At 46.2% G+C, this 15,306-nt stretch overlaps 1 protein-coding gene across 1 annotated transcript in view; it reads right to left on the bottom strand.

The window, feature by feature from the left end:
* The window catches only part of TRAFD1 (TRAF-type zinc finger domain containing 1), a 53,420-nt gene that overhangs the window by 2,484 nt on the left and 35,630 nt on the right, over positions 1-15,306 (bottom strand). The window contains exons 6-10 of the mRNA XM_044275796.1: positions 14,464-14,748; positions 13,767-13,837; positions 13,091-13,267; positions 10,919-11,069; positions 8,937-9,159 (exon numbers count right to left, since the gene is read on the bottom strand). Coding sequence (XP_044131731.1) covers positions 8,937-9,159; positions 10,919-11,069; positions 13,091-13,267; positions 13,767-13,837; positions 14,464-14,748 — 907 coding nt within the window. The remainder of the gene's footprint in view (positions 1-8,936; positions 9,160-10,918; positions 11,070-13,090; positions 13,268-13,766; positions 13,838-14,463; positions 14,749-15,306) is intronic.

Genomic DNA, 15,306 nt, shown 5'->3' with positions numbered 1-15,306 from the left:
CGGATCTGCAATACACCCGGCCGGCACCCCCCATAGAACTGCCTATTCTTGTCCGCAATTGCGGACAAGAATAGGACATGTTCTATTTTTTTGCGGAGCCGTGGCCCGGAAGTTCAGGGGCGCGCTCTGGAAATGCGGATGCGGAGAGCACATAGTGTGCTCTCCGCATCTTTTCCGGCCCCATAAAGAATGAATGGGTCCGCACCCATTTCTGATATTGTAGAATGGATGCGGACCCGTTTGCGGACGTGTGAATGGACCCTAGGTCATCAATATTAAAAGCTCGGACAACCCCTTTAAGTTTTTCTGCATGAGGGGACCCAATAAACAAGCTCGGAATACCCCTTTAACTCTACAGAGTCAGGAAAGATATGATGGCTGCCAAATTGCTAATCTCCCTGCAACACTGTACCTACGCCAACTGTTAAAGGGAATCTGTCACCAGGTTTTAGCATATTAAGCTGTCACCATTGCCATGTACAATAAACTACCTTCTTTCCTGCTGTGGTCCTCTTATCTTTTTTTATGGTGTCCTTTTTTATGATATGCAAATGAACCTCCAAGGTGCCCAGAGGGGCGTTATTCTTCTCTTGAGCCCAATAACCCCCCCCCCCCCCCCTGCAGTCCCCAGTCCGCCTTAATTTCCAGCTCAAGCACGCCACCTCATCAAGAAATACCCTCCGACAGCCGAGGTGAACGGCGGCGCCCCCTCTGCTACTTCATCAAATACATTCCAGCTACGCCCCTGGCTTCTTCCTTTCGGCCGCCGGAAATCTCGCGCAGGAGCAGTACTGCCCGCGCCTGTGCGATCATAAAGCTCCTGAGGGCAACAGCATCAAAAGAATCACTGGGCATGCGCCAAACCCAGTGATTGCTCGGCCATGCCTATTGACACTTTTGAGGCTGTTGCCCTCAGTAGCATTACGATCGCAAAGGCAGTCGGCAGTACTGCGCCTGCGCGAGATTCCCGGCAGCCAAAAGGAAGAAGCCAGGGGCGTAGCTGGAAAGTATCAGATGATGTAGCAGAGGGGGCGGCGCCATTCACCTCGGCTGTCGGAGGATATTTCTTGATGAGGCGGCGTGCTTAGGCTGGAAATGAAGGCGGACTCGGCACTGCGGGGGGGGGGGGGGGGGGGGGGGGGGGTTATTGGGCTCAAGAGAAGAAGAACGCCCATCTGGGCATCTTGGAGGTTCATTTGCATATCATAAAAAGCGCTTTTTTATCAAAATGACACCATGAAACGATAAAAGAAGACAACAGCAGGAAGGTAGTTTATTGTACATGGCAATGTAATATGCTAAAACCTGGTGACAGATTCCCTTTAAATATACACTGCACAATCATTTTTTTTAAGTTTTTTTTTTAACATGGTTGCCTGGCTAAATATTGCTAGAAACCAATCTTAGATTATTTAGGTCATCAGCTTCAAGTGTTGGTCCTTTCTAGACAAACCATTCACATATGCACAAATAAAAGCTGCAACTGGAAGATATTATAGTAATACATACTTTGTGCAGTAGAGGTGTGTTCACTACCACAGCATGATATCTCTGCTTAGAAAGTAAATGAAGAATATAATTTTACTTTTGGGTTGACTTTCTATAAAGTCTTTTACTTTTTTCACATGTTTCTACAACTTTGAGTGAAGTCCACCTGCGGTAAATTAAGTATAAAAGGACATGATTTGGAAAGACATCCCCGTGTCCTTATAAGGTCTCACAGCTGACAATGCATATCAGAGCAAAAACCAAGCCATGGGGAAGAAAACTGCCTGTAGAGCCCAGAGACAGAATTATGAGGAGGAACAGATCTAAAGAAGGGTAGAAAAAAACATCTGCACTGCAACGCTTCCAAGAGTGGGATCCATAAATCTGAAATAGAAGCTTTTTAAAGACTCTTCCTAGAGCTGGCTGCTCCACCAAACTAAGTAATCGGAGGGGAAAGGGACTTTGTAGGAGAGGTGACCAAGGACCCAATGGTCACTCTGGCTGAGAACCAAAGATCCTGTGTGCAGATGGGAGAAACTTCCAGAAGGTGAACCATCATTGCAGCACTCCACCAATTTGGGCTTTATAGTAGAGTGGCCAGAAAGAAGCCTCTCCTCAGTGAGACTACTTTCACACTAGCGTTTTGCTTTCCATTTCTGAGATCCGGTCAGGGCTCTCACAAGCGGTCCAAAACGGATCGGTTCTTTGCCCTAATGCATTCTGAATGGAAAAGGATCCGCTCAGAATGCATCCATTCCGCTCTGGAGGCAGAAACCAAAAAGCTGCCTGCAGCGTTTTGCTGTCCGCCTGACAAAGCGGAGCCAAATGGTTCCTTTTTATCTGACACAATAGAAAATGGATCCGTCCCCCATTGACTTTCAATGGTGTTCAAGACTGATTCCGTCATGGCTATAGAAGACATAATGCAACCAGATCCGTTCATTATTGTAACGGAAGAGTTTTTGCAGATCCATGACCGATCCGCAAAAAACGCTAGTGTGAAAGTAGCCTTAAAGACACATGAAAGCCCACGTGGAGTTCACAAATAAAAACACTCTAAGGGTCCATTCACACGTCCGTGTGTGTTTTGCGAATCCATGGATCCGCCAAAACACGGACATCGGCGATGTGCGTTCCGCATTTTGCGGACCGCACATCGCCGGCATTCTCATAGAAAATGCCTTTTCTTGTCCGCAATTGCGGACAAGAATAGGACATGTTCGATTTTTTTCGGGATCGGAAATGCGGACCCGGAAGTGCAGATCCGCAATTCCGGATCCGGGCAGCACATCGTGCTGCCCCATAGAAATGAATGGGTCCCTTATTGCCAAGTTCTGGCAGAGACGAGATATACCTACTAAAGTAGAGCTGTTCAATAGTATAGCGGAGGTCAGAAGAATGGAATATCTGACAGCAGGCATTAATAATACAGTAGATAAATTTAATAAGATTTGGCAACCCTGAGCAACTAGAATCCTTTTCCCCATTTTTCTTTTGTCTCCCCTCCTGTGTCTTGTCTCTCATTTGTTTTCCCAAATTATTAAATTTTTATAATAGAGTAAGTGATCTATCCTCCCGGTTTTCGGGATTTTTCAAGATAAGCTGTTATTTAACGGAGATTGACTAGAGCTGCACTTTGATGCTGTAAGTGTGTTGTCATTTACGTTGTTTTTCTCATTTGGATTATCTGAATGTCTATTGACCACACGAGAAATTGTACATGTACACTTTTATTTTTGTACTTATTCTAATAAAAAGACAATTATACAAAAAAAAGAAATGAATGGGTCGGCAATTCCGTTCCGCAAAATGCGGAACGAAATTGCGGACGTGTGAATGGACCCTAAATCAAACCTTTTTTGCACCAAGGACCAGCATCATGCACGAAAATTTTCCCAGGGACCGGGTGGGACTTAGGGGGTGGACAGGGCTTAGGGTTTTTATTTTTATGTTACGGCGCTCACCACAGAGGACATTTTTTTAAAATTTTAATAATTTGGACTTTCAGACATGGCGATATGTACGGTAATCTGTAAAATTGGGTGATTTATACTTAATATTTTGGTGTTTTTTTTTTTTTACCATTTCCTCCCTTAGGGGCTAGAACCTGGGATCTTTTCATCCCTTGTCCTATTCACCCTGATAGAGATCTATTAGGGTCCATTCACACGTCCGCAAAATGGATCCGCATCCATTCCGCAATTTTGCGGAACGGGTGCAGACCCATTAATTTTCAATGGGGCCGGAAAGTGCTGTCCGCATCCACATTTGCGGATCCGCACTTCCGCATCCGTGCTTCCGTTTCCGCAAAAAAATAGAACATGTCCTATTCTTGTCCGCAATTGCGGACAAGAACAGGCATATTCTATTAGTGCCGGCAATGTGCGGTCCGCAAAATGCGGAACGCACTTTACCGCTTTCCGTGTTTTGCGGATCCGTGTATCCGCAAAACTCATTGCGGACGTGTAAATGGAGCCTTAGGGTGAATAGGACTTCACACTCTTCCTGCTGCCCTGTGCTTTGTGCACACAGCAGCAGAGAGATTACCATGGCAACCAGGGCTTCAGTAGAGTCCTGGCTGCCATGGTGATCGGAGCCCCGGGATTACACTGCTGGGGCTCCGATCAGAATCTGCCACTAATGAGGATGAGAGGAAGGGACCCTGTGGCCACTGCCACCAATGATTTTAATACTGGAGGGGGGGTGAGTGCACTGCGCCACCAATGATTTTAATACAGATACAGGAGATGGGTGCGGCAGAATCACATAGCCAGCACCCAACCTCTAACAGGGAGCTGCGATCAGCGGCAGTTAACCCCTCAGGTGCCGCACCCGCCTCCTGTATCTGTAAGAGGACCTTTCATGGGTCCGGACCTTGTTAACTAAGTAGCAGGACATGTAGAGAGGCGCCAAGGGTTCTCTCTGCACTTACCATTATATCTAAGCACCGCTCCGTTCGCCCGCTGTGGCCCCCCATTACCGTCTCCCGCGCTGTATGCGAATTACTACCATGGGAACATCAGCTTCTCTCCCTGGGCGTTCCTTCTCCCTGGCTGTAGCGCTGTCCAATCACTACGCAGAGCGTCACAGCCAGGGAGAAGGTGATTTATTTATTTTCTCCCTGGCTGTGACGCTCTGCGCAGTGATTGGACAGCGCTACAGCCAGGGAGAAGGAACGCCCAGGGAGAGAAGCTGATGTCTCCTCCCTGGTGTTCCGAAAGTAGTAATTAGCATACAGCGCGGGTAACGGGGGCCACAGCTGTTGAAGACTGCTGCTCTAAATGACTCTCAGACTGTGAGAAACAAGATTCTCTGATCTGATGAACCCAAGATTGAATTTTTAGGCCTGAATTCTAAGTGTCAAGTCTGGAGCAAACCTGCCCAATACATCCCTACAGTGAAGCGTGGTGGAAGAAAAGCTGAAAGAAACAAAGCACAGCGAAAACCTGATCCAGAGATCGCTTGGCCTCAGACTGGGCCAAAGGTTTACCTTTCAATAAGACAATGACCCTAAGCCTGGGTTCACACCTGAGCGTTTTACAGCGCATACGAACGCGCTGTAAAACGCCCTACGCCCCAAGAAGTACAGGAGCTTCTTTGGGGCGTATTGTCCCGCGTTCCCGCCCATAGACTTCAGCGGGAACGCGCGACAATGGGCGTTTCTTGTTTGCTAATTTTAAAACGCACGTACGTACGCGCCTCTGTGTGTGTAAAAAGTATTTTACTACTGTCTGAAACGAGCTCTCTCCTGTTGATAAAAGGGCCAGCCTCTGTACTCACTTTTATGAATGCACTGCAGCGAGCGGTAGCGAGCTGACCGGCCGGCACGTGAACTTAGTAACGCTCCTCCTTCCTGAATTAGGAGCGTTACTTAGTGATGTCAGTCAAGCGCCGGCCGGCCAGCTCACTGACGCTCGCTGCAGTGCATTCATAGTGAAAGTGAGTACAGAGGCTGGCCATTTCATCAATAGGAGAGAGCTTGCTTAATACAATAGTAAAATACTTTGCACACAAAGCCAGTTATGTGCACAGTTTAGGACACATGAGGGGACACATAGGGCCATGAGGGGGACCAGCATAAGATGCTATATGTGTCATAGCACAGGTCCCCCCATAACAGCGCCCTCCACAGGTCCCCCCCCCCATAACAGCGCCCTCCACAGGCCCCCCCCCCCCATAACAGCGCCCTCCACAGGCCCCCCCCCCCCCCCATAACAGCGCCCTCCACAGGCCCCCCCCCCATAACAGCGCCCTCCACAGGCCCCCCCCCCATAACAGCGCCCTCCACAGGCCCCCCCCCCCATAACAGCGCCCTCCACAGGTCCCCCCCCCCCCATAACAGCGCCCTCCACAGGTCCCCCCCGCCCTCCACAGGTCCCCCCCCCCCCATAACAGCGCCCTCCACAGGTCCCCCCCCCCCCCATAACAGCGCCCTCCACAGTCCCCCCCTTCCATAACATCGCCCTCCACAGGTCCCCCCCCTTCCATAACAGCGCCCTCCACAGGTCCCCCCCCCCATAACAGCGCCCTCCACAGGTCCCCCCCCATAACAGCGCCCTCCACAGGTCCCCCCCCCATAACAGCGCCCTCCACAGGTCCCCCCCATACACGCCCTAACACAGGTCCCCCCCCATAACAGCGCCCTCCACAGGTCCCCCCCCATAACAGCGCCCTCCACAGGTCCCCCCCCCATAACAGCGCCCTCCACAGGTCCCCCCCCCATAACAGCGCCCTCCACAGGTCCCCCCCCATAACAGCGCCCCAGCCCCCCCATAACAGCGCCCTCCACAGGTCCCCCCCCCCCCATAACAGCGCCCTCCACAGGTCCCAGAGTTTTTCATTGAATGCCTCTGTTGTCAATCACACAAACGCACGTATTACGAGCGTTTCCTAAATACAAAAACGCCCCAAAATACGCCTGTAAAACGCCCCAAAATACGCCTGTAAAACGCCTGTAAAACGCCTGATAAATGCGCATACCGAATACGCTCAGGTGTGAACCAACGCTTAGCGCACATCCAGGACAATACAGGAGTGGATTAGGGACAACTATGTGAATGGCTCAGCCAGAGTGATCACTTGAACCCAACTGAACTTCTCTGTTGAGACCTGAAAATGGCTATCCACCAATGGTCCCCATCCAACCTGACAGAGCGTGAGAGAATCTGCAGAGAAGAATGGCAGAAAATCTCCAAATCCAGGTGTGCAAACCTTGTGGCATCATACCCAAGAAGACTGGAGACTAACTGTAGCCAAAGGTGTTTCGACTCAGTCCTGGGTAAAGGGTTTTAATACTTATGTTAATGCAAAATTTTAGTTTTTTTCTTTTCAATAAATTAGCAAACTTTCTAACATTCTGTTTTCACTTTTGAGTGCGCTTTTGGGTATTGAGTGCAGAATGATGGGGGAAAACATGCTACAACATAAAATGTGAAAAAAATGAAAGGGTCTGAAGACTTTCTCAATGCAGTGTACTTAATACTAAACTAACAGAGTTCAGCAAGCAGGAAGGCAGCTATAGGGTGTGAAGAAGAAGCGGTCACATCTGAGGATTGGTGCCTAAAGGGGTCGAAAGGCCACAAACAAAAAAAGAGAGATGTAAATGGAACATGATAGTTTGAAAAGACGAACATTTAAAGGGGTTGTCCGAGTTATGCAAATGTAGCAGCTTTCCAATTCATTCACGTTATTTCTGGTGGCTGGTTCCTCAGATTTCACTGAGGGTCACATGACCTGTGATGTCAGCTTCTCTCCCTGCTCTGATAAAAGGTCGTTTATGTCACTGTGCTGGCCACGCCCCCCTTCCCTGCCGTCTACTCTCTGCTAGGATTCTTAACCCCTTCAGCTGCACAGCTCTGCAGGCAGTGAAGAGACAATACATACTAGAGAGAGCATTGCACAAGAAGGTAGGGGGAAGATCCTGTGTGTATTAGCAGTGTCATTATACAGCTGGGACTTGTAGTCCTACACATACAACATGCTGCAGAGTCTCCCAGCAGTCAGACATGTCACTCAGGCCAGCATTTGTATTCACTCCCTTTGCAGAGCAGGGGGAGGGGCAGAGATTGTTTTTATTATACACTAGTGGGGTACCTCAGGGGTCAGTATTGGGCCCTATTCTCTTCAATATATTTATTAATGATCTTGTAGAAGGCTTGCATAGTAAAGTATCAATTTTCGCAGATGACACTAAACTGTGTAAAGTAATTTACACTGATGAGGACAGTATACTACTACAGAGGGATCTGGATAGATTGGAGGCTTGGGCAGATAAGTGGCAGATGAGGTTTAACACTGACAAATGTAAAGTTATGCACATGGGAAGGAATAATGCAAGTCACCCGTACATACTAAATGGTAAAACACTCGGTAACACTGACATGGAAAAGGATCTAGGAATTTTAATAAACAGCAAACTAAGCTGCAAAAACCAGTGTCAGGCAGCTGCTGCCAAGGCCAATAAGATAATGGGTTGCATCAGAAGGGGCATAGATTCCCGTGATAAGAACATAGTCCTACCACTTTACAAATCATTAGTCAGACCACACATGGGGTACTGTGTACAGTTCTGGGCTCCTGTAAACAAGGCAGACATAGCAGAGCTGGAGAAGGTCCAGAGGAGGGCATCTAAAGTAATAACTGGAATGGGGCAACTACAGTACCCTGAAAGATTATTAAAATTAGGGCTATTCACTTTAGAAAAAAGACGACTGAGGGGAGATCTAATTACTATGTATAAATATATCAGGGGTCAGTACAGAGATCTATCCCATCAGCTATTTATCCCCGGGACGGTGACTGTGACGAGGGGACATCCTCTGCGTCTGGAGGAAAGAAGGTTTGTACACAAACATAGAAGAGGATTCTTTACAGTAAGAGCAGTGAGACTATGGAACCCTCTACCTGAGGAGGTGGTGATGGTGAGTACAATAAAGGAATCCAAGAGGGGCCTGAATGTATTTCTGGAGCGTAATAATATTACAGGCTATAGCTACTAGAGGGGTCGTTGATCCAGGGAGTTATTCTGATTGCCTGATTGGAGTCGGGATAGAATTTTTTATTCCCCTAAAGTGGGGAAAATTGGCTTCTACCTCACAGGTTTTTTTTTTTTTGCCTGCCTCTGGATCAACTTGCAGGATGACAGGCCGAACTGGATGGACAGATGTCTTTTTTCGGCCTTATGTACTATGTTACTATTGCATGTAAACAAAGGGCCAGAAAAGAACCAGGGAAATAAGGAAATATATATATATTTTTTTTGCATAAAACTTGCTTAGCTCAGTTATATATCAGATTTTCAGTGCTATATTAATTTTTTTTCATAACTCGGACAACCCCTTTAAGTTTTGCTGCCTTTTTTCAAAGGAAAAAATAAATATAGCATAATTCTGCAGCTAAATTACAGAAGATGTTTCCCCTAAATCAAGAGCATAAGTAGATTTTGCTACCTGCTTGATGCTCCCTGTGTATGACCAAAGAAATCCTCGGATTGGCTTCTGGCCATTCTGGCATTCTCTTCCATGTTCCCTTTTCTCATTTCTTCAAGACTGGACTGACGAGTGTTATTCAATGGACGATATAGATTGTCAATTCTGCCATGAGCTCTAGTTGCGTTATCTGCATTCCTTCTTGTCTGGTTCCTGAAAGAGACTGTGGCTTCACTCCCTGATGCTGAAATATGAGAACGCAAATTAGTTAGGTCAGTAATGTTACCAATATACTGCTACAGAAGTAATCAAGTGTTCTTATTTATTAAAGGTGATGTCACAGAGTCTTTTGTAGCAGGCTCGCCAACACTCCCCATTTCAGATCTGACCAAAGAGAGGTCACAAAAAAGGACACCTTTTACAAGAAAACTTACATAGAAAATTATGAATGAGACGGGTCTCCTGGCCCGTCCTCTTCTCGGCCTACAATTTACCCGGCGTTAGTGGGGAGAAGTGACAGATAGCGGTGAAACTAACTGTTGCGCCGCCATCTGCACCTGAAATACGTGTAATATAAGCGCATTTCAGTATAATAAATGATCCCCTTAAGTGTGTTTACTTAAAAAGAAGTTAAAAATAAATTCCAAATTAAAAACTATACCTTTATTTTTCTGTCAATAGGAGCTGTCTTAGCTCGTTTTTGTAGGGTGAGCTGTGTTGAGTTTCTGGCACAAGGAGGGCCAGAGATGCAACTTATTTATTAAGAGTCCTTTGCTTCTTAATAAATTAGGTGTATCTGACTATCGCAGGGGGATGAAGACTGGCATATGGGAACGCCAGTCTTGATAAATGTCCCCCAGTGGCTTTGGCAGTCTAGGTCTAAACATAATTCAGTCAACAGAAACCTACACTTATTATGGACCTTCACTGACCATTGTGGCTCTGTGTGTATAGAATATTAAAGTGGTATTCCCATCTTAGACAATGGGGGCATATCGCTATGCCCCATTGTCCGATAGGTGCGGGTCCCACTGCTGGGACCCGCACCTATATCGAGAACAGAGAGGGGAGCGCTGTGGCTGGAGGACCCCAGATTTCCCAGGGTCCGTCCACCACCAAGCACTAATCCCTGCCTCTCGAATGGGAGCGTGCCGCGCATGCGCAGCCCATGCTCCTATTCATTTCTATGGGGCAGATGGCAATAGCTGAGCCAGCGCTCGGCTATTTTCGGCAGCCCCATAGAAATTAATGGAGGATGGCAGCCCATGCGCAGTGTGCCCTCCTTCACTTTTGAGGCTCCACTCTCTATATAGGTGCGGGTCCCAGAGGTGGGACCCGCACCTATAAGACGATAGGGGCATATCCTAGTGAAAGTCCCCCATTGTCTGAGATGAGAAAACCCCTTTAAAGAGGTCATTCCAGAATGGCAACTTATCTATCCAGTGGCTCTGTGGTGGACTAACCACTGAGACGCCCAGCCATCATGAAAAGTACGGTCCTCTGTCTCCAATTTAAACAGAGGTGCAATGGAGATTGCGCACTGCCACTCGACCTCAGCTCCATTTAAACAGGGAAGACTGTACCCTCATTCACATGGATAGGTGAAAGTGGTCATCTGGGACTACCTCTTTCGAGTCTGTCTTCTTAGTGATACAAATCTCCAAGCTGTACCAAAATGGTTAATGTTCCCTGATTTTGGAAATTCATGGTGGTCTGTGCAGGGACACACCTCCAACTGGTTAACAGCCCTCTGTACCCTTACTGCAGACTGCTAGCAGTTCATTCATAACTTCTAGTAGAAATAATACAGGAATGGCACAACATAGAGCCATAACAATAGATGCTCCAGAATTGTCATTACATGGGGAACGTTTTTAGCTATTAAAACTGGCATGTCAGGAGCGGTGACATGTCCTCTTTAAGTATCTGTGACTAGCTAGAGGATAATCTTAAGTGGATTTCCACTTTAATTATTCTGTACTCAGAAGCAGAGGAGAACAAACCTGCTCTGTGACCGAGTGTCTGGGAGGGTGTGGGAACCATGTAACTTCTGTACTCATCTTCAGAGGCGACCTCGGGGGAGACATTATCAGAAAAGGATGGCGCTGAAAAGTGGGATGTTTTCTCAGAGTTTGGTCCCATGTCACATTGATCCTATGAGAAACCAATAATAGAAATTAGGAAAGGGATTTTTTGCAATTGTAATCACAAAATAAACATCTATATGGCACCAGATTTTACCTTAAGGCAGAATTGTACAGAATTCTATAACACCAAATGCAGCACATACATATATATGCAGAAGGAACTGTTGGAATGGAATAACACCTTCTATGTGTGAATGATATATGCAAGTTAAAACGGATAAGCTTATTGGGAAAAAACCTGTACAACTAATAGGAGGCTCCAAAACCATTTTGGGCCGCCTCTAGTCTGGATACAAGATGACATACGGTTGGACATAGAGCCTTACAGGTTCCATAAGGTATCCTGCTGCACATTTGCCCACAGATGTTACAGCTAGGCCTGTAGATCCCGCAGACATGTAGGCTGCTGAAGCTGGTGTCCCAGCTGGCTCCATAAATGCTCAATTGGTGATAAATCTGGTGACCAGGCAGTGTTGCAATCCTGTGTGTGGTGAGCATTATCCTGCTGAAAAATGCCAGTTGGAAGCCCTGCCATAAGAGGCAACGCATGTGGCCGTAGGATGTCCTGCATATATGGATGAGCTGTTAGTGTTCCTCATATCACTACTAGGGTGGACCGACTCATGTGTGATGGCTCCCTAGATCATCACACCAGCAGTTGGGGTAGTGCGTCTCCCCACTGCAAAGGTGTTTGCCATGTGTGTGTGTTCTTATGTAACCAATGCTCCCAACATCTCCTAACAACTAGGTCAGAACAGCCTAGATGGTGGACAGTTCATCGAAACAACCATCCTGCTTCCCTCAGTCCAATGATGTGCCCCCTCTCAAAGTCTGTCAACTGGGCAAATGTCTGAATGCATTATAAAAGGCACGTCTAGCAGTCAGCGATCTCTCACTGAGATGTACACAACCCAAAGTAGCCTCTGAGAGCCATTTTATAGGACAGCAGGAAAGCACTTTTACACCCTCTTGTGGCAAGACCCAATGTCTAATCAGACCGCAACTGAAATCATTTACAGATCTGCCCTAGACTTAACTACATGCTGAGTTTTGCAGCAATCTGATAAATTTATGGTATGCTTTATCAGAGTTTCCCATCTTTCAAAGGTTTTGTTTAGCAACTGTATTCCAATAAATATACTTGATGTTCTGAGTCGCTTGATCATTTACATGATGGTGATGAAAAGCCAGATGTTAACATTTTACACATTCTAATTATTAGTCATTTATAAGTAGTCGGAGATGGAGTCAGAGTTTGGAAAAAGTCTGAGTCATAGCAGGAAGTCTGGCTTACCTCCATTGCCCTGGATGTCATACAAGTGAAAACTGTAGGAACCCTTAGAAAGCAGGAGCTGCAACAATTACCAAGGCATTGTGCCTGGTTTAACCAGTGAACCTCCGGGAGACCGACTCCCGGTCAGCATACTGTATATTCAGATGTGGCATATCATCACTGCAGTATTTTCTGTATTGATCATTTTAGGCTACTTTCACACTTGCGTTTTTGCCTGATCCGGCAGGGATCAGCAAAAAAGCTTCCTGTACTGATAATACAACCATCTGCATCCGCTATGAACGGATCCGGTTGTATTATCTTTAACATAGCAATGACTGATCCGTCATGAACACCACTGAAAGTCAATGGGGAACGGTTCAATTATTTACTGTGTCAGGAAAACGGATCAGTCCCCATTGACTTGCATTGTGGGTCATGTCGGATCCCTTTTGCTTTGCATCCCATGATCGGAAAAAATAAAAAAAAACGCAGCTTGCTGCAGTTTGCTCTCCGGTATGGAAACGCAACCAAACAAAAACGGAATGCATTTTGGAGCCTTCCGTTCTGTTCAGTTACGTTTTTCTCCGGTATTAGATCCTCTGCTGGATCTCAGTCCCGGAAAATGTAAACGCAAGTGTGAAAGTAGCCCTAGTCAGTGCAAAACGCAGTCATGAGACGAAACGCTGCATGTAGGCACATCACCTACCGTCCAATGTTTTACACAGGAGCCACAGATTTTACAATGCAGGTACCTGATGATGAAACAGGATATCCCCTTCCATCAGGACACCACAGAATTCACATGGAATGATGACACTCTGAGGACTGCGAGCAGGAGGTGAAGATGATCTAAGATGTTCAATGAAGTCCAGCGGGGGACTAGGGGAACGTCTTCTAACCGAGGAAGTGACACTGGGCCTGCAACCAGACTGCAAACAAAGAAATCACTATACATTTTTCAGAATTAAAACCAACATAAACAGAAGCTGGATAACTATTCACAAAATATTGGAGAGCTACAGAATAAATTTGGAGGTGAAAATATATAATCATTGTGGGGCAGAATTATTTGTGCGCACAACGCTTCCTTTCCTGCAATTACAATGCAACAAGCTTGCCACAATGTCAAATTCTTCAAAGTTATGCAATTGTGTATATATAGATGACACTATCTAAAAAATAAAAATTCAGCATTTTATGGAACAAAATGCAGAACTAAAAGGTGATGAATGAGCAGAAAGTAAAGAAACCCCCACTTAGCAATGAAATGATGCAAAACACCACAATAGGAAGCTACAGAAAGAAGTGGATGTTCATCATGTTTGTCCTGTATTTGAAGGATAAAATCTTGCAAGAACTGAAGCTCAGCTTGTTTGATAAGTGCAGTCATAGAGAAAGGGACTGTGAAAGGAATTGTGGCGCTGGTACCTGGTGTAAGATCAGATCATGTTCAGGAAAGAGCTCTTCGCAGAACTCGCAGGGCAGCTGGATGGCATCGGCTGTGAAGACAAACAGGGGGTGAAAAACTAAACCAACTTCATCTTAAGGACCCATTCACGACTGTGGTGCTGCTGGGCCCATGTTGTGGACCGCAGGTCCGTAAAACACAGGCACCAACCGCGTGAGCTCCGCATTGCTGTATGGGTCTGCGATCTGAAAGATGCGGAGAAAGATAGGACATGTTCTATCTTTTACGGCATGGAGGCACCAACCTGGAATCTCTTCCGTATGCTTCCAGGTCTATGCCGCAAAAGACAGAACATATCCTATCTTTCTCCGCATCTTGCAAATCGTGGACTCATTGAGGTCAATGGGTATGCACGGCGATGCGGCGTTCACATGGCTGGTGCCCGTGTTTTTGCAGACACAGGCACGGCGGCCCCACGGTCGTGTGAATGAGGCCTAACTGACTTTACAGAGTAAGGGTACAGCCAAATGTGGTGTAAATGCTAAAGGATTTTCTATAGTGGAATTGATTGTAGAAAATATACGTTTCGCAGCAGCAGCAGAGTAGACGAGATTTAAACTCATCCACAAGCCGCGGTGCTTAATTTATTTGTACCAATGGAGATGCAGCTTAGAGAAACGGGTTTATTTCAATGCTAGGCCCTAAATAAAAACGTACCGGTGGGTGTGCTGGGTGAATTTAAGTGCGCAGATTCACTGGTGGAGAAATAGTTAAGGTTGCTTCGTCCCTCGACATTCGTCTTCATTTTATTATCTTTGCAGTAGTAGTCACGCCAGAAGTCCAAGTTATCATCAGACTCAGGACTTGATCGAGTTCTGTTCTGACGCCGTTGAAGATGGGAGTGATCATAATTGCGGAATGGTTTAGGCTTTTCCTCCAAAAGGTGATCGAAAAAATCCAGTGGACTGTCTATGTCCAGATCCTGAGGAGTCCTATCTGTCTCTAAAAAGAGAGAAAACACAGCTTATTATAAGACAAATGAAATCCTGACATGACTGAAATATGAAATCATTAGATCGCAAGTAAATCATCTGCTCCAGCAAAGAAAGAAAAAAATAAAGAGTCCATATTTCTCATAACAGCCAGGTCCCTTTACACTCATCCGAGGGAATGTATCTCCCAATGGAACAAAAGATCAGGCATGCTGAAATCCAACATGCGCTATCCTTCATTCCCCTGCCATCTGTAGTCAGGTGAGCTGTGACACCCTCACACACATTACACCGTTGGCTGATGCAGCCAATGCATATCTAATGGGGATGGAACCCTTCACTTCTTTTTCTCAGGTATTATAGAAGATGGCACTGGTAGGAGGTCTATTCTTATGACTGTTTTGTCATTCCTCGGTTATTCCTGCTAACAATGTATGAATAAATGTATAACTGTATGTTACCAATTAAGAAAGTGCCCCTGTGCAATCTGCCACTGGCAGCAGTGATCGGATAATGCTAGAAGGTGCAGGGACACACTCCTAAAACCCAGTTGGACCTTTATTGCAGA

This window comes from Bufo gargarizans, chromosome 1 (genome assembly GCF_014858855.1).
Source record: "Bufo gargarizans isolate SCDJY-AF-19 chromosome 1, ASM1485885v1, whole genome shotgun sequence".
Taxonomy (NCBI): domain Eukaryota; kingdom Metazoa; phylum Chordata; class Amphibia; order Anura; family Bufonidae; genus Bufo; species Bufo gargarizans.
This window is presented reverse-complemented; position numbering and strand designations above follow the sequence as displayed.